The 19587-nt window shown below is 38.8% G+C and overlaps 1 protein-coding gene across 2 annotated transcripts in view; it reads left to right on the forward strand.

The window, feature by feature from the left end:
* dip2cb (disco-interacting protein 2 homolog Cb) overlaps positions 1 to 19587 on the forward strand; it is a 52530-nt gene that overhangs the window by 14763 nt on the left and 18180 nt on the right. The window contains exons 2-20 of one of the 2 annotated variants that reach the window (XM_052128826.1): positions 3681 to 3752; positions 5352 to 5456; positions 7090 to 7215; positions 7293 to 7478; positions 7914 to 8048; positions 8412 to 8549; positions 8779 to 8898; positions 11130 to 11327; positions 11421 to 11512; positions 11674 to 11784; positions 12610 to 12733; positions 12872 to 12981; positions 13491 to 13593; positions 13744 to 13808; positions 14717 to 14810; positions 15037 to 15156; positions 16787 to 16901; positions 17511 to 17650; positions 17827 to 17963. In XM_052128826.1, coding sequence (XP_051984786.1) covers positions 3681 to 3752; positions 5352 to 5456; positions 7090 to 7215; positions 7293 to 7478; positions 7914 to 8048; positions 8412 to 8549; positions 8779 to 8898; positions 11130 to 11327; positions 11421 to 11512; positions 11674 to 11784; positions 12610 to 12733; positions 12872 to 12981; positions 13491 to 13593; positions 13744 to 13808; positions 14717 to 14810; positions 15037 to 15156; positions 16787 to 16901; positions 17511 to 17650; positions 17827 to 17963 — 2291 coding nt within the window. The remainder of the gene's footprint in view (positions 1 to 3680; positions 3753 to 5351; positions 5457 to 7089; positions 7216 to 7292; positions 7479 to 7913; positions 8049 to 8411; positions 8550 to 8778; positions 8899 to 11129; positions 11328 to 11420; positions 11513 to 11673; positions 11785 to 12609; positions 12734 to 12871; positions 12982 to 13490; positions 13594 to 13743; positions 13809 to 14716; positions 14811 to 15036; positions 15157 to 16786; positions 16902 to 17510; positions 17651 to 17826; positions 17964 to 19587) is intronic. The other variant, XM_052128827.1, reaches the window with a different exon arrangement.

A 19587-nucleotide genomic window follows, 5' to 3' on the forward strand; every position in this document is an offset into this window, starting at 1 on the left:
AATTTCCTCTCCTCTGATAATGTGGATATTCTGATTTCCTGAAAAATTATTGAAAATTGAGTAAATACATGTGGTGAGCTGAAAGGCAATGGACAGAAATCTGCACTGCTAAAGTCTTTTTAAAGTCAAATTATTATAATTGTACTTAAAAAATAAAAACTTGTATTATGTTTTTATGCAATGTCCATATAAGAGCCTCTTAAGTTTTGTATTGTAATTTTGTTGAAATATGCATAGTGCAGTCATGTATAAATGAGCCTTCACAATAAGAGTTATTGCTCATCAGCCGCTGTTTTCAAAATAAACAATTTAAAGAAACCGTACTGAACCATGACCCCAAAATCGAGGTACATACCGAACCATGAATTGTGTGTACTGTTGCAGCCTATATACTCTTACATTGTCAATATTTGTCCCAATTCCTAAAAAGTTTGGACAGAATGGAAATAAAATATAAGGAGTGATTTGTAAAGTGTACATTTGTAAATTGCTATATTGAAAGCACTACAACAATACTTTGTTTGATGTTTTATCTTTTGAATTTAATTGTTTGTTTTTTTTTAAATATACTCTCATTTCGAAACAGATGATTGCAATGCACTCCAAAAAATTAGGGACATTTGTGTGTTTACCACTGTGTAACCACCATTTCTTCCAACAACCCTTATTAAGCTTTTGGGCACTGAAGACACAAGTTTGTCAAGTTTAGAAAACAAAATTTTCACCCATTGTGCAGGTCTTCAGCTACAAAGAGGCCTTCCTTGCCATATTTTGCACTCCATAATGTGCCACACATTCTCAACTGTGGACAGTTCAGGACTGTAGGCAAGTCTAGCACCTGCACTCTCTGTTTACACAGCCATGCAATCCGGGCAGTATGTGTTTGCCGTTGACTTGCTGGAAAACCACTTCTGAATACGCATCATCTCAAATCTCTCCAATGTCATTTTCTTAAAAACTTTCATGTGTCTGTAATGGATATCAAGATATTGGCTTGGGAATACTTTGGTAAATCTTTGTCAGTCAACAACATTGACCGTTGTATCCACAGATGCAAGTTAAGGCTTTACTATGCAAAGCAGAAGCTATAAATCAACACTGTCAAGAAGCACCAACAACTTCTCTTGGCACCTGAGATGGAAAATAGAACAGTGGAATCGTGTTTTGTTGTCCGATGAGTTCACATTTCAAATTGTTTTTGGATAAAACAACCGTCTTGTTCTCCAGGCCAAAGAGGAAAAGGACCATCCAAGCTGTTATCAGCATCCAAAATCCAGTTTCGGTCATGGAATAGGGGTGTGTCAGTGCCCATGGCATAGGTAACTTGCATATCTGCAAAAAGATATGTAAAAGTATTATTAATATTATTATTATTTTTGTTTTGTTTGTTTTTTACATCAAGGCACCGTCTTTTCCTGGTACATCCCTGCATTTTCCAGCAGTACAATGTTAAACACATACTGCCTGGATTACAAATGAATGGCTGCATAAGCAGAGAGTGTGGGTGCTAGATTTGCCTGCAGTCCTGACCTATCTTCAATTGAGAATGTGTGGCGCATTATAAAGCACACAGTATGACAACAAATACCCTGTACATTTGCGCAGCTGAAGACCTGCATAATGGATGAATGGGGGAAAATTCTGCTTGCTGAACTTAAAACCTTGTGTCTTCAGTGCCCAAAGGCGTAATAAGTGTTATTAGAAGAAATGGTGATGTTGCACAGTGGTAAACACTTGACTGTCTGCACTTTTTTGGAGTGTGTTGATTTGAAATGTGAGTATATTGAAAAAATTAAACAATTACATTTACAAGGTAAAACAACAGATGTGTTGTAGTGCTTTCAACGTAGTGCAGAGTGAATAAAATTTACAAATCGCTCCTTTTTTGTTTTTATTAGCATTTTCCATACTCCAGGTCCTCACAGCACAATACATAACAAAACATTGGAGTAATTTTTTGTGTCAAACAAAATTCTGCACAACAGTGTATCAAAGTATAAATATCCACACTGAATAAAACATATATTCAGTACAACTGAACTATTGTTTATGATACATTGCTTAAATATTACTATTATTGATTTTTGTATCGTTATCATTACTAATACATTGAATATTACATTTGACTTTACAGTAGATACATGTATATTTCTGTCAAAATTTCTTCAATTTAATAATCATACCAGGACATATTTGATTAATTATGCATTCATACATTTATTTTGTCCAAAATATGTCAAATTCCATGAAGTTCCACGTTTTATAGTAGTTCCATTTTTATGAGTGGCTTCCGCGATCTTGTCCGTGTTTTCTGCATCGTGGAAATCGTAGGGCCCTAACTTTATTTGCATGTGAAAAAACTGCACATTGTGCAAAATAGGTCCAATAAAGGAAAGAAACAATAGTGTAAATTCTGTCTCCTACATTTTTTAGAACAAACATCTGAGACTTGAATGAGACATAATTGAGAGCTCTATTTAAAAGTCTGCTGAGCTATGAAAGCCTGGATTCATGCAGTTTCAGCCCAATTATGGCCTCTTACCTTTATAATTGCAACAGACATGAACATTTGTCATAAGTAATGGCTTTCTGATCCTTGTTTTCCCAGTATTGGTGATCACTTGTCAATTGAATGCTTATCTTCCAGTCATTTATCATGCATTTCAGAAATGCTTTTTTGCAAAGCAGTGTTATGAAGAGAGCTTTACCATCCTCTCCTCTGAGCTGGTGTTCTTTCACATATCTGGCTGATTTCACACAGCGTTCTCTGTGAACTGAAGCATGTTAATCCCAGGAGGTCCTCCATTTCTAAGAATCCTTGCATTGATAATACTTCTATGCTCATTTGCTCTGATCACATGTCATAATGTGCCAGTTCTAATGATCCGATAGTCCAAAAGCAACTAAACCATTGTGGTGATATCTGTGTGCTTTCTAAAAGCAGTTACAGCCAGATGTTTGGCTGTTTGCTTTGACAAGCAGCCATATCTAACAAAGTGGCCACAGAGAGTGTGTTAGCTTGTGTTAGAGTGTGTGTATGTGTAGGTTAGCATGCATGTGTGTGTTTGTTATCTGGGATTTGATTGTGAATATGTGTGTGTTGCTTTGGTTTCAGTGCACATGCATATTTTATCCAGTCTTTGAATGTGTATTTATATTATGTAAAGCTCAGTGCAGATTGACCCAGTAACCCAGTTTTTTGAGTGAGGTTTTATGGTTTTCCCCTCCAGCTTGCTCGGTGTATGTGCAATCAAACAACTGAAATTTGTTTTCAGTTTCTTTCTCTCCCTCTGTTGCTCAAAAAGTTGGGGTCACATGAGAGAAGGCCCTTTGATAACCACACAAACACAATCCTGAATCATATGCTTAATAATTCAGTTTAAAATATTAATTTGAGATGCATTGCTTTCATCAGTAAGCGTGTGTTTGTATGTGTCTTAAAAAACACAGTGTAGTCATTCTAGCCTGATGAAATGCAAATGTTTTTTCCTCTATAACTTCATTTCTGAGACACACAGAGAGAGATTAACATGATTTGTTATGTTATTCATCTGTGTTGCTCTAATGTTATGGTGACCTATACCTTTAATCTGTATATTAATATTACTGTGATGTTTCCCCGGAATAATAATATGTATAGTTATATGTTAGTTCGATTAACATGGCTTTGTATGTTTCAGGTGACATCACACAGAAGGGCTATGAGAAGAAGAGATCCAAACTTTTACAAGCTTACCTACCTCACACACCAGGTAACACTCACATCTCTCACATCATACTTAAAGGTCCCACCACGATTTTTGTTCAGAGGTGAAAAGAAGTTTGAAACAACTGAGCAACGACATACAGATTATGAACATTCAGAAATCCGTGAGGCTCGACATTAAGCATTGTCATGTGCTTGTCCTCCGGACAATTAAATTGGTCATTCACTTGTCAGAGTAAAAAAGTTACTTGAAAGGACATTTAAGTTACATGCTCAAGTAACATGTCAAAGTTTATGTTGTAAATTTTTATAAAATTATGACCGATCCTCAACCTAATAGTGTACCTATGCAATCAACTCAGTTATCTGCAACAGAAATGTAAACTGCACAGTGTAGGGGAGGAGGCTATTGTCATATGGTCTTTATTTTATGTTATGCATGATAGTCAAATAAAGGAAAGCCTTTATATAAAAAAATAAAGTGAATTATAAAATTGCGTGCTCTGGATTACTTTCAACAGCAGAATAAGAATATAAACGTCCTAATAAGTGACATAGGCTTAGGCTACCACAAATATAGCTGGATATATTTTCGTTGTTGATGTTTAAATTGGTCTGCTTGTCCGGTCGGGGATGTCAAATTCTATTTCACTTGCCCCTTCCAAAAATCCACTTGTCCCGGACATGCGGACAAGCGTTAATGTCAAGCCCTGCACACGCCACTCTGCTGGGAGAGGCGTTTATAAGTACATTTAAATATGAGGATGCTCAAGACTACATGTCATCAGCTAATATGACATTAAAATGTGTTATCAATGACTGCAAGCCTCATTGTATGAGTAGAATTCACACAAGATTGGTTAAAGAAGTTGTTCTATTTGATAATGATTTAAAACAACAAAACATGCAGTACATAATGTATAATTTGTAATGTTTACATTGTGCATTCGTGGCACAATGCGCTAAAACGCTATACGCAGCCATAATATGCGCATATTATATTCTGTTATTGTAATTTATGATGACACTGATAATACTGAAAAGATGGGTGTATAAAAGAGTGTTAACAGGTAGAATACAGACAAAAGGTGATCGGCATATCTTACTTTGGGTGAATGGCTTTTGGGTGTAGACAGCAAATGCGTGAAGCAGCATATCAAACAACAGTGAATAGGCAATTAAGAGAATTTGAGTAGATTTTATTCCTTTTGCAGACTAATTTATGTTCTTGCTAAAGGTCTCTGCATGAACAATTGTACAGATGTAGGTAAGTTTTCACCAGCTTGTAAATAACTCTGCACACCAGTGTGTGTTCATGTTGACTGATCTTAACAGACTGAATGGGAATTAGCTCTCAGCCTCAATGTAGGTGGAGCTCCAGGTCACACCTACTGATGACGTAGACCAATGGCAGTAAAAGGTGTTTAGTAGCCGGTAAGAAGTTTTCCTGAAAGGTTGCCCTGACGAGCTGTTAGGAACCACTGAGACAAACTCCTGGCCAGATTTTCTTCTAAATTACGTCACACTCATACATTCTTCGATTATGTAGGAAGTGTGCAGAGGCCTTAACAAAACGGGTCACACACTTACTGTACACACATACCACTTTTTTCAGCTTTCATTTGTCCCTGTTGGTTTGTCATAGGGGCAGAGCGCCGTGTCCCTGTCACACCATCTTCATCATCTTCCTCATCCTCTCGTTACCAGCGGCGACGGTCCACCGGCACAAGGGATGAGCGTTACCGTTCAGGTGAGATAAAGACACACATATGCCACACAATACGGTTAGCATAATCCAAGAGTCATAATAATGGTTTACACCATTGATCCAGAATCGCCCAACTAAATATAAAATATAGTTAGAAAGCGTTAGAAATTGATTTGCAAACTCTGAAAATCAAAGTTGTCTTCAGGAAGATGTTTTTCTTTATATCTAATTTAATGAATAAGTGTAGATGTTTCAGTATGATGTCATTTATCATCAGCATTGCTGGTTGGGTTTAGATTTAATCTGTGCTGAACATAGTAACATAGTGTTCCTGCATGGATAAACCATTGTTGAATAAATAATCTCTCAAAATAAATTTCCAGATGAGCAACACCAATACCGTTGAACTTTATTCCATAAATACACACACATAAACGTACTAAGAAGCTAAGAAGCTTTTAGCATGATGTACTATTACTGTAAAAATAAACTCTCTCTCATTCCCTCTCTTTCTCTCTATAAGAATTTCAATGTACTTGAATGTGTGATTGTATTGTATTGTATTTTTTAAATACAATATAGATCCTTTTCACAGATTGTGATAATGCATTTCCACCTTAATTTTAGTAGCATTAATCTAGCATACAATCTTTTTTATATTTAATTTTAAATTAATGTTTAATCATAATATAATTATATGTGTCGAACTAACCTGGCATTAACAAAAAAAAACATGTATGTTTCAAATACAGCTGGTGAGGAGGTGACAGTAAATTTGATATCTTTCTCTATTTTGACTGTCATAATAGTCTTTTGAAAAGTCATGGAAACATAATAGTGGATTTTCTGAAAATGTGAAAAAGGTCCATCCATTTCCAAAAGATAAATACACACAATTAATTTAAAAAGAAAAAGGGAAAGAGTTAATAAAAAAAAAAAAGTGTCAGTAATGGTAATAATGATATGCAAAAAAACAAAAACACACATTTGACAAGATATTAATGAATAATTTTTTTTATTATTTAATTTTTGTATCACCTTTTCTTCCCAATTTTGGAATGCCTAATTCCCACTACTTACTAGGTCCTCGTGGTGGTGCGGTTAATCACCTCAATCTGGGTGGCGGAGGACAAGTCTCAGTTGCTCCTCTTTTGAGACAGTCAATCTGCACATCTTATCACATGACTCACTGTGTGTGACATGCTTCTCAATGCTACTCTCCACAATCCACGCACAACTTACCACATGCCCCAGTGAGAGCGAGAACCACTAATCACGACCACAAGGAGGTTACGCCATGTGCCCCTCCCTAGCAACTGGGCAATTTTGGTTGCTTAGGAGATCAGGCTGGAGTCACTCAGCACACCCTGGATTTGATCTTGCGACTCCAGGGATGGCAGTCAGCGTCAATACTCGCTGAGCAACCCAGGCCCTGACATTAATGAATATTAAGAATTCTGTCCCAGATATAGACAAGCAAATCTGGAATCTCTTGTTCAAAGCAGTGGTTGATTTCTGATTGTGACTCAAGCAGATTGCCACCATTGGTGTATGAGTGTGAATGTGAATGGGTGAATGGGACACAGTGTAAAGCGCTTTGGTAACCTCTAAGGTTAAATTTGAGGTATTTCCCTGTTATTTCTCTAAACTTATATCTCTTATGTCTCTTTTTTAGATGTACACTCAGAAGCTGTGCAGGCTGCTCTGGAGAGACACAATGAGAGAAAAATGCCCGTGCTGTTGCCATCCAAGCGACGGTCTCTCATCGGTCAAACCTCCATGGACACATGCACTCCTCCAGGTGTGTTAGTGTGTTTGTGAGAGAGTGAGTGTGTATGCATGCGTGTTTGTGACTGCTCTCTCACCCTGTCTCTGCAGACTCGTCCTCTGGCTCTGACGCAGAGGGGTCTCTGGGGAGGGCGGGGGGTGTCAGTGTGGACTCCTGGATCAGGGGAGCTCTCCATTGCTCACCTTCAACATCATCGTCATCATCTTCGCACAGCAACAGCTCTGCCAAAGCAGTCCGACTCGCAGAGACGAACATGCACTCGTACGGCAGTAAGTGTATGTAAATAGACAAACTTACATGGTGGCAAATACAGTTCACACAAATGCCAGGAATCATATATCATGTGATAAATCAGTCTTTTAGGCCACATTTGTACCGTGAACAATCAAAACAGATTTTCTTTCATCGATGTCTCGTCACAGATATGTTGTTTCCATGCATGGAAACAGAAAAAACACACATGTATTTAGATTGTTTTCACATCCAATTTGGGCCACTTTCAAAATGTTTCAAAGTTACGCCATCCAATCAGCTCCTCCCACTCAATTCACTTCAGCCAATCAGCTCCTCGTAATCAACTCATTCCAGCCACCATCAACACTGCATGCACTAACACATGTTGTTTACTTAAAAATACACTGTTAACATGACTGCAATGACTGCTATTGTTTATATTACCCTTCTACTCCCCCTCTATCTTTCTCCCCCAGTTGGTCCGATGTCTCATCTGTCTCTGAAAAGGCGGGGTTTAAGAGAAATGGGCGTGTCTGCTGAGATTGGTGTTGGCATCAGGCATTCCAGTGACTACCAATACGATCGGCCCTGGTCATCTCTCGATTCTGAGGGTCAGTATACCATAATGCTTTTGGCTAAATATTGTCAACGGACTTCAAACATCAGCTAACATACATCCACTAACACCACTTCACACAAAGAGTTAATTTCTTTTTCACATATTTGCATGTGTCTCTTATCAACATATTTAAAATCTATGTCAATAGAGGTCTAGAGGTTCATAGCACTGTTTGATATGTACACATCAAAGCTATGTCTGTATGCACTTTATAGCTGAGTGGCTTTATTTTTAATGATTCCATCTCATTTCTAATAATTGACTGTGAATTATCTTTGCAGGGGGGGGAATAGCATTTTTTATGCAATATGGTAATATACTGATTTCTGTTAACCTGTTTGTTTGTGCCATGCAGACAGTCTGTCGGCCCCCCCTGACATCACCAGCTACATGCCAGACCCCACCCCCATCTCTATGCAACGCCCACAGGTTACCATGATTACCAAGCCTCCACCCAAATATGGCAATGCTGAGCTGATGGAGACAGGAGACGGTGAGGAGAGAGAGTGTGTGTGTGTGTGTGTGTCTGTTTTTATGTTTGTTTTAGGATTTGGGCTTTTTTATCAGTATTGACAGTTCTGCATAGAGAAGTTTGGCAGCTCTGTGTTTAGTGTGTACAAACTCTTTATTCAGTGTTCATGCTAATCAATTACTTTTAGATAAAATATTATCAACATTGTGAGAATTTATATTAACTTGCAATCACATGTGTGTTCATATAGGTGTGCCTGTCAGTAGCCGAGTCTCTGCAAAAATCCAGCAGTTAGTGAACACACTGAAGCGACCCAAGCGAAAACCCCTGAGAGAATTCTTTGTGGAAGACTTCGAAGAGCTGCTGGAAGGTAGAAATGTTTTTCTCTCTCTTTGTGACTGCATGTTTTATTTCAAATCTAATGTAAATTAATGTAAATATTGATGTCAAATGGTGTTTGAATACCCTGCACCAGTTCACAGAAATAGTTCTTACACTTCCACAGTTAGTGACAGGTCAAAGACCTTGAAATTCATTACTCTCAGAGTAATGACTTTCTTCTGCAGAACACAAACGAAGATATTTCAATGGAGGTATGATGTCTGTTTGTCCATACAATGCAAGTGAATGGTGACAAAAATGTAAAGCTTGAAAAGGACATAAAGGAAGCATAAAAGTAGTCCACAAGACTCCAGTAGTGTAATTCATGTCTTCTAATGCGAATCAATCGAATTTGAGAGAAGACCAAAATACAGCTAATTTTTCACTATAAAACTTGACATCATTTGTCTTCTTGACAATCATGATTTCATATGTATATTTATATTTCTACCAGTTAGACTGACCGAATGAACTCCAGTTTATTGGTGTGTGTTCAGATATCAAATGGAAAGGAAAGTCACCATGGAAACCAGTTTTATTGAGAAACAAATTTGATTTCGGTCAAAAATAACCGAAAAGTGCTTGAGGGTTAAATCATGATTGTGCAGAGAGACTGCATGGGCCAAATGTACAGTATAAAGAAGTTACATTTTGGTCTGTTCTCACCCAAAATAAATTGGATATTATCAAAGGACATGGATTAAACCACTAGAGTCTTATGTATTAACTTTTGCTGCCTTTACTGAATTTTTTTGGAGCATGACATTTTGGTCACCATTAACCTAAGTCCATAAAATGCACAAACAGTCATCTTATCTCCATTAAGATATATTTGCTTGTGAAAGTAAAGGAAGAAAGAAAGGAAGAATGTCATTCAAGTTGTAGCCTTAAAGGGATAGTTCTCCCAAAAATTATTCTCTCATTATTTACTCACCCATAAGCCATCTCAAACTTATATGATTTTCTTTCTTCTGCGGAAAACAAACTAATATTTTTGGAAGGACATACAATGTCTGTTTGTCCATACAAAAGTGAATGGGGTACAACACTTTCAAGCTCCAAAATGATATAAAGGTAATCTAAACATCTCATATGGTTTAATCCATGCCTTCTGAAACAATGCAATCAGTGTTGGGTGATAAACAGACAAAAATGTAACCCCTTTTTTAGTATATGTAAATCTGCATCTCCTTGGTGCATTCTCAAGCTCGTTTACACCTTGTGTTTGATGCATGCTCAGAGTGCTGTACACATGTAACAGTGGCTGGTATGTGCTGTGCAGTATGAACCTCACTCCCCTGGCCTCAAGAGGCACACTAGAGGCTTTTTCGTTTAGCCTCCTCATTAGAGCACCCACCTCCCATGCCAGTGACACCGGATCTAATTCCGCTAGGAGCGGGTTGAGCAGGACTGGTTACAGTGGTACTGTGACCCAGATGGGAGTGAGATTTAGGGTGGTGAGTGTAATGGGAGCCAGCTGGTATGTGAAAGCTGTGCGGTATGTGTAAACCTCACTCCCCTAGCCTCAAGATGTGCACCAGCCACTGACACTAGGGGTTGTAGCTTTTAGCCTCCTCATTAGTGCACCCGCTCCCATGCCGGAGACCCAGGTTTGAATCCCGCTCAGAGCGGGTCGAGCAGGACCGGTTACAGTGGTGTCGTGACCCAGATGGGAGTGAGGTTTAGGGGGGTGAGTGTAACGGTGGCCAGTTGCTATGTGCTGTGCAGTGTGTAAACCTCACTTCCCTGGCCTCAAAAGGCACACTAGCAACTGACACTAGAAGCTGTAGCCTTTAGCTTCCTTGTTAGCGTGCCCGCCTCCCATGTCGGCGACGCTTGATCGAATTCCTCTTGGAGTGGGTCGATTAGGACCGGTTACACATGTACAAGTTGAAGATGCCATTAGTGTGAATAAATGATGAGCTCTTTTTTGGGTAAACTATTCTTTTAAGACGAGTTGTGCCAGTTGTGACACCAAAGGCGATGGATCACAAAACACATAAAAATGTGATGTGATAAGAGAATTATATTTGGTTGTGTTTCACGGAAGAAAGATAATAATTCACTATCTCACTACTTGAAGGTAAGTAAATGATTTGGGTGAACTATTCCTGTAAACTTCACATAATATTAGAGCATGATGCCCAGTGATTTAGAAAACAGATCTATTTATAATGTCAGCAACGTTGCCAACCTTTTCTGAATGTTTTCCGTGTACAGTGCAGCAGCCTGATCCCTCTCTGCCACGCCCAGAGAGGGAGGAGTCAACTCTTATACAAGGAGAGGACCTGGACAGACTCAAGAACTGCCCGGCCTCCCTGGAGGCGGCCCTTCTGCGTTGGGGAACCATTGCACCCAAAGCCCCCTGTCTCACCATCACGCACATCAATGCCAAACAACCATACACTCTTACATATGGTACACAAAGACATATGTTCATAAAAGTTACTTTGAAAAATAAAACCTTTTGGTTTGTTGACAGTGCATGTTTATACATTTTGTGTATGTTAGGTAAGCTCTGGTCCAAGAGTTTGAAGTTGGCCTATAACCTTCTCCACAAACTAGGAACCAAACAAGAACCAATTATCCACCCTGGAGACAGAGTAAGAGAAATAATTTTTTTTATATATAAGAGTATAGCACCTCTATAAAAAATTAGATATGCACACTAATATAGATATATCAAAAACTGCTGAAAAATGAAGACTTCTTAATATCTTCTGTATGCATTGTGTGTCTGTGTATGTGTGTGTGTGTGTGTTAGGTAGCACTTGTGTACCCAAATAATGACCCAGCAGCATTCGTGGTGGCATTTTATGGCTGTCTTTTGGCTGAAGTTGTTCCTGTGCCAATTGAAGTGCCTCTTACAAAGAAGGTAATTCCTTTTACTTTTATTCTAAAGATTGAATAATTCTCAAAACATTTCTTAAAGGGATCGTTCACCCAAAAATTACAATTATCTCATCATTTATTCACCCTCATGCCATCTCAGATGTGTGAAACTTTCTTTCTTCTGCACAACACAAACAAAGATTTTTAGAAGAATATCTCAACTCGTTTGGTCCATACAATGAAAGTGAATAGTAGCCAGACCTTTGAAGCTCAGACAGACAGATACAGGCATCAGATACAGATACAGAAAAATGAGCTGCGTGTCATTCGAAGATTCAGCCACTGTTTTCCACCGGCTGCTCATGGGCACAAGCTGAGCGACACAAAAGCTGTGCTCTGCACAAGGTTAAAAAGGATTTATTGCCACTGTCTGTTAATTATGATCTATGGATGAACTTGTGACTCGATTGCACGCGTTTATTTAATAACGTGGTGGCAATTGTGAAAAGACATGCCGTTGTTATGGACGTCACCATCTTTTAGTCACTGTCACAATGGTTAAAGCTGTTAGAATACTGTTGTGACTTCGGTTGTTCGTTCATACAGACAGCATTCGAACTGCTACTGTATGCTGTTATATGAATGGGACTTTTCAAGATTCACCTGTAAGTAAATATGGTTGTCAATCCCAAGCACTGACTGTGTAAATGTAGCCCTGGAGTAGAATGGATTACTTTACTAAAGCCTTTATGTGCTTTTTGGAACTTCAGAGTTCTGGCCACCATTCACTTGCATTGTATGGACTTAAACTGGGAATGAACACTGAGAATGAACTTGCCTGAAATATGCCCTCTCTTTCCACTCAAAGGATGCTGGGAGTCAACAGATTGGCTTCCTATTGGGCAGCTGTGGAGTTGCCATTGCATTGACTAGCGATGCGTGTCATAAAGGTCTTCCCAAAAGCACTAGTGGTGATGTCATGCAGTTCAAAGGTCAGAGACGTCACAATATCACTTACACACAATTCTCAGTAGTGGAAAATCATTCAATTTGAATTTTAGGTGTTATATTTGTGTGTTATCAGTCATTTCCATTGAGGATGTCTCTGTTTTTGGGGTGTGTATGTTCAGGATGGCCGAAGTTGCTGTGGGTGTTGACTGACTCCAAACATTTGTCTAAACCCCCAAGAGAGTGGTTCCCTCTCATTAAAGATGCCAACAATGACACTGCATATATAGAGGTAACACACTTGTGTTCTTGTGTGTGTCAGAGTCATTTACATTTTCAATATGTGTGGCTGGCTTTTGTGGTTGATTGACAGTTTAAGATGTGACAGTACATTTTTTAGTTATACTGTATAAGAGTGGCTTTGTGGTTAATTAACTTTGTTTGTTAACATTGTTAGCTATTCAAATTATTAATAAACCGCAAAACAAGGCCACTATGTAAGTAGATAATTGTGCACATTCTTATGTCGTTCATTAAATAATGTAAGTTGTGTACAGTTATCTCCTTACAGTTATGAGTGTGGGCATGTTTGTGATTAATTAACAGTATAAGACATGCACAATTATCTCATAGAGTTATTATGAGAGTGGGCGTGTTTTCAAGTTGATTAGCTGTATAAGATGTGCACAGTTTTCTGCTGATAGCTATTACAAGAGTGTTGGCTATTACAAGAGTGTTGGTGTGTTATGTGGTTATTTAACAATATAAAATATGCTAAATTATCTCGTGGTTGATTCACAGTATAAGACTAGTAAGGATGGGAGTGTGTTGGGAACAACTGTGACCAGGATGGCAATGCTCACACACTGCCAAACACTCACACAGACCTGCGGATACAGCGAGGGTAAGATATACACACACACCTGCACACGCATTAGAATGCACTTAATCACGCGCAAGTATCTCACTTCCGATGAATGTGCATTTTCATCTGTTTCTTAATGAGTAAGTTCTAGATGTTCTAAGTGGTTTTGTGTGCATTTGTGTGTTTTAGCTGAGACCACGGTGAATGTGTTGGATTTTAAGAAAGGCATCGGCCTTTGGCACAGTGTTCAAGCGGTAATATCAGTTAATGTTTGTTATGTGTCATTTATCTGATGCCTTTTGTAAAACAATATACGTTTTACATTAAAAGGATAGTTCACCCAAAAATGAAAATTCTCACATAATATATTCACCCTCATGTCATCCCAAATGTGTATGACTTTCTTTTTTCTGCTGAACACAAACAAAGAGTTGTAGAAGAATATATCAGTTCTGTAGGTCCTCACAATGTAAGTGAATGATGACCAGAACTTTGTAGCTCCAAAAAGCACATAAAGGCAGCATAAATGTAATCCATACGACTCCAGTGGTTTAATCAATGTTTTCAGGAGCAATTTGATAGGTGTGGGACAAAAACAGATAAATATTTATGTCAATGTTTTACTATAAATCTCCACTTTCAAACAGCCCTACAAAGCACTCCCTTCTCTTCTCAGAGTTCTTCTTTTGTTTCTGATGATTCATATTCTCCTTGCATATCAACACCTACCTGGTAGGGAGGGGAATTTACAGTAAGAACTAAGTTAAAGACTTACATTTTGATCGGTTACTCACCCACACCTATCATTTTGCTTTGAAGATATGAATTTAAACACTGGGGTCTTATGCATTACTTTTATGCTGCCTTTATGTGCTTTTTGGAGTTTCAAAGTTTTGGTCACCATTCACTTACATTGTATAGACCTACAGAGTCAGAGAAGAAAAAAAATCTTCATGTTCTGCAAAAGAAAGAAAGTCATACACATCTGCGATGGTATGAGGGTGAGTAAATGAAGTGAGAATTTTCATTTTTGGGTGAAATATCCCTTTAATTTCTTTACATTAAAAAACATCTCTTTCTTTTTCAACTTAAAAAAAATCTTTTTCAACTTAACTCTCTCTCTCTCTCTCTCTCTCTCTCTCTCTCTCTCTCTCTCTCTCAGAGTGTGTTGAATATGTTACATGTGGTCAGTGTTCCATATGCGCTAATGAAGGTGAATCCTCTCTCCTGGATTCAAAAAGTCTCCCAGTACAAAGGTACACACACACACACAGAGCATAAAACACTATTTAAATCATCAGTATGTGGTTGATCTGTAGATGTTTTGTTTCTTGGCTGTTTATCTAGGCTACCTGTCTCCTACAGTAAGTGTTCAAATATCATGTTTCACTCTGATCTGATGTTAACAAAAATAAAATAGGGCACACATTGTGTCATAATCTTCCTGTTCTGTAATTAAGGTCTTTCTATGTATGTGTGCAGCTAAGGTGGTGTGTGTGAAGAGCAGGGATCTACACTGGGCTCTGATTGCCCACAAAGATCAGACTGACACCAACATGAGCTCATTGAGAATGCTGCTGATCGCTGATGGATCAAATCCCTGTAAGTGTGTGTGTGACTGGTTTACAAGCTTTAAAGGGGTCATGACATGGTTTTTTTTATTGTATTATTATGTTCCTTTGGGTGCAATTATAGTATTAATATATTTTTTTTTAAGAAAAACTTTTAAAATCTAGTGATTTATGACCTTTTCCCACCCTGTTTCTCATCCTCTGATTCAAACAGTCTGTTTTGGGGGCGTTTTCCATTTAAGACTTCAGTGTTAACGCCCACTGTTATGATTGGCTAACGTCAGTGCCTATGTATCAATTATTGACGCCCCCAGCCAGAACAATATGCAAGTAAACTAAGTAAAAACACTGTGATTATTCATAATGAATGAAATTGCGCTTTAAAAAGTAGTTTAAAGTTTAAAATAGATTACTTACAGTTTGTGTCGTCGTTGTTCCCAGAATAGTCGGCACGGACTTATCTTTGAGCAACAGTTTTCTGGCAAAGCCAGCATCATATTGAGATTTGTTCTCAAAACAGTCATCCTTAAAATGTACAGAACAAACGCTTAAGTTAACACTGCCGTGACTGGAACGTCCGCAAAAAATAAACTGCATCCATTTTTCCCTGACGTCTGGATCTTTCGGCAGCTTATTCAGAGGTTTTGTTTGACCACAGCCAGGAACAGCACATCTGTGTGGCATCGTAATTTTCCTGTGCACAAGTAGTCTCTGTCAGAGCTCGCTGTCCATCGACTGAACACTTGTGAGGCGCACGGCGATACTGAAATGAGCGTAGTTGTCTTGCGCTTAAATCGTAGTTATCTTGTGCTGGAGGCGGTCATATGCGAACGCTGTTACGTCACTTCTAACCGACACGTCACTTCTAACCATGAATCCAGAACGAGCTGTATTTTGAGCTTGATTAAATAAATGATTCGTTTAGAATGGGGAGGACGTCTTAAAATATTAAACTTGCAGGACGTTTTAATGATACAAAGACCTCTTATATACCAAAAGATCAAGGCAAATTTGGTTTCTCATGTCATGACCCCTTTAAGTATGTTTGTGTGTACTTCGCTTTATTTTGGGGACAAAGTTCTAACCAGAAATAAGCTAAAATGGACAAAACTTCTCTTTGAGGACATTTTGGAATGACTTCATTTGGAAAAATGTTTGATACTTTGAATAATAGTGCAAAAAGTTTTATGTTAATGTAAGTGTAACACAGTTACAGGTTGGGCAAGGAGGAGGTGGGAACCGGCTGAACAGTCAAAATAATATTTAATAAGAACTTAACAAAAAGCACAGAACGCAAATGCACGCATGGTAGCTGCATGTGGCTCTCTCTCTCCCGAACTGCCGCATTCGCTGCACTTATCCCTCTCCTCGGCTGTTTAGCCCGATTGGGGGCCGGGCGAGCATAGTCATGGCCTGGCTCCGCCCTAACCTCACAGTAAGGTTTAGGGTGTGGGTTAAGATTAAGATTTCTTTCTCAACTTACCTAAACATCTTAGAGTTTTTTCTTTGCCATTATCATCTTTGGTGTGGTGGTCGCAGAGGGATTTAAATGCTCAATCCTTTGTAAAGCTACTTTGGAATGATTTGTATTGTAAAAAAGCACTACTGAAATACTGTAAATTGAAATTTAATTTAACAAATTGTGTCTCTTCCATTCTCAGGGTCGATATCCTCTTGCAACGCATTCCTCAATGTGTTTCAGAATATGGGCTTAAGGTCAGAGGTCATATGCCCATGTGCTGGCTCGACCGAGGCCCTCACTGTAAGCGTCAGGAGGTATAAATACACTCAAACTCTGTTTGCCCAGTAAAGACACACACGAACACATGCATGTAACATGGCAGACAGCACACATACACGTGCCATTTTTGGAAGTCATTTTTGGGATCAGGGATATGTTTTCAGTTTAAAGTCATTAATTTGGGAGGTTCTGCCTTTTGTGGTCACATAATGCAAACAACACAACCAAGCCAACACACATTCTTCACACAAACACAAGGACACACAAAGCCAATAGGAAACAGGTTTGACTCAAATTTTTATTTAGTGAAAAGGGCTTGGTTTTGCATGTGAATCAATCATTAAAATACATTTCATTGTGTTTGTGTGTGGTCTAGGTTTAAAGACTGTACTTTTATCCTACAGTCAAACTGATATTTTATTGCATAACAAGACCGTTCAATTAAATGTGAATCTCATGACAATTTGATTACTGTGGGTATAGATTCAAGTACTGATAAAAAAAACAATGATAAAGCTTCCACAAATTTTCAACGATCTTGATCACAAACGATCAAGAACCTCTACAGCTCCTGGAAGCCAAACCACACATAACAATATGGACATGTTTATTTTATATTTGTTTGTGTATCTGTTTTCAACCAGGCCTCAGGAGGGCAGCTCTAAGCCGGCAGGACGAGGGGTCCTCAGTATGACGAATCTGAGTCATGGGGTCATTAGAGTGGACACAGGAGAGAAGCTGTCTGTCCTCACCCTACAGGATGTGGGCACAGCTATGCCAGGAGGTACAGAGACAAAGAGAGCATGAACGATTGAACATCCTCAAAGTGTTTTATTCAGTTCCAACATCAACCTCATTAACCAGCTGAGAGCAGTTTAGTGCTGTTTTTCTCATGTGACCACAGACCTCATCAAACACCTTTATGATTATAGTAAAACTGACTTTCTCCATCTCTCACAGCGATGGTGTGCATTGTTAAACCAGAGGGTGTTCCTCAGCTGTGTAAAACGGATGAGATTGGAGAGATCTGCATGTCGTCTGTTGCCACAGGAACGTCATATTATGGGCTGACAGGAATGAGCAAGAACACTTTCGAGGTGTGAAAATCCCCTATAGATCATATATCCACTAAGTCCTGTTCCATAGGGAAATATGCTGCTTAAGACATACATGGCATTTTACCATCGTAACTTATGAACTATTCGACTTAAGCACTTCACCCAGAAATTAAACGTCTGTCATCGTTTACTCACCCATGTTGTTTCAAACCCGAATTATTTCTTTTTGCTGTGAAACACAAAAGACATTTTGCAGAATGTCCAAGTACATACAATAAAACTGAATGGGGGATGGGGGCTGTCAAACTACAAAATGACAAAAAGGCACCATAAAATTTGTCTTTAAAAAGCAGTTTGTGTCATTTTTGGAGCTCAACAGAGTTCATGTGGATTCACTTTCATTTCATAGCAAAGAGCAGCGTGAAAATAAGAATATTCCAGGTTCAATCAGTTAAGCTCAATCGACAGCTTTTGTGGCGTAATGTTTATTACCACAAAATTTATTTAGACTTGCCCCTACTTTTTTGTCCCTTTTTCTCTCTCCAATTTTGCACTCATAAGTCCTCGTGGTGGCATAGTGACTCAATCCGGGTGGCGTAGGACGAATCTCAGTTGCATCCGCACCTGAGAGAGCCAGTCCATGCATCTTATCACGTGGCATGTTGAGCACATTACCACGGAGACCTAGCGTATGTGAAGGCTCACACTATTCTCTGCGGCATCCAAGCACGGCTCACCATGCGCCCCACCGAGAGCGAGAACCACATTATAGCAACCGCGAGGAGGTTAACCCAACGTGACTCTACTCACCCTAGCAACCGGCCAATTGGTTGCTTAGGAAGCCTGACTGGAGTCACTCATCATGCCCTGGATTTGAACTTGTGACTCCAGGTGTGATGCCCCTACATTTCTTTAAAAAAGCAAAAATTTGGGTTACAGTGAGCCAATGTTGAATTTTCAGTTTTGAATGTTAAAATACTCACTTTTTCTAAAATAATAGCCACAAGATGTAAACAATATGTGTGTTAACATGATTTTAAAGTGATAAAATCACTTACTAACATTTTCTGTGTAAATATAGCCAATTTTATAACTTCGTTGCCATGACGATGCAATGTCAACTAACCCAAAAATGACTGTGAAAGTGACAGTTTAAACAACTTCACAACTCAAATAATATTGAGTTAATACAGAAGAATTAAAATAACTGTGTAACAGGGTTCAAATGGGAAAAAAGCAGGCAGGAACTGGACGAACCATCAAAGTAATGTTTAATGTAAAATAAAAAAAATAAAGACAAAACACAAACGCACATGGCAGCTGCATGTGGCTCTCTCTCTCTCCCGAACTGCCACATCCGCCTGCCTTTATCCCCCTCCTTGGCTGATTAGCCCGATTGGGATCCAGGCGTGCGTAATCACGGCCCGGCCCTGCCCTCCTCCTCATCACAAACTGCTTTTATAAAATTACTAGCTTCACATTTATGCTTCTAAACCCTCCAGAAATTGCCCCATTCACTTCCATTGTAAGAGCCTCACTGTCATCTCAATGTTTTTAAAGAAAAGGAGGAACGAGTAGAAATACAGTTTTGTGGTAATCAACATTATGCCAGAAACGCTGTTGATTGAGCTTAACTTGTACTGAACCCCGGAACATCTTTAGC

Source organism: Xyrauchen texanus, chromosome 6 (genome assembly GCF_025860055.1).
Source record: "Xyrauchen texanus isolate HMW12.3.18 chromosome 6, RBS_HiC_50CHRs, whole genome shotgun sequence".
NCBI classification, from domain to species: Eukaryota; Metazoa; Chordata; class Actinopteri; order Cypriniformes; family Catostomidae; genus Xyrauchen; species Xyrauchen texanus.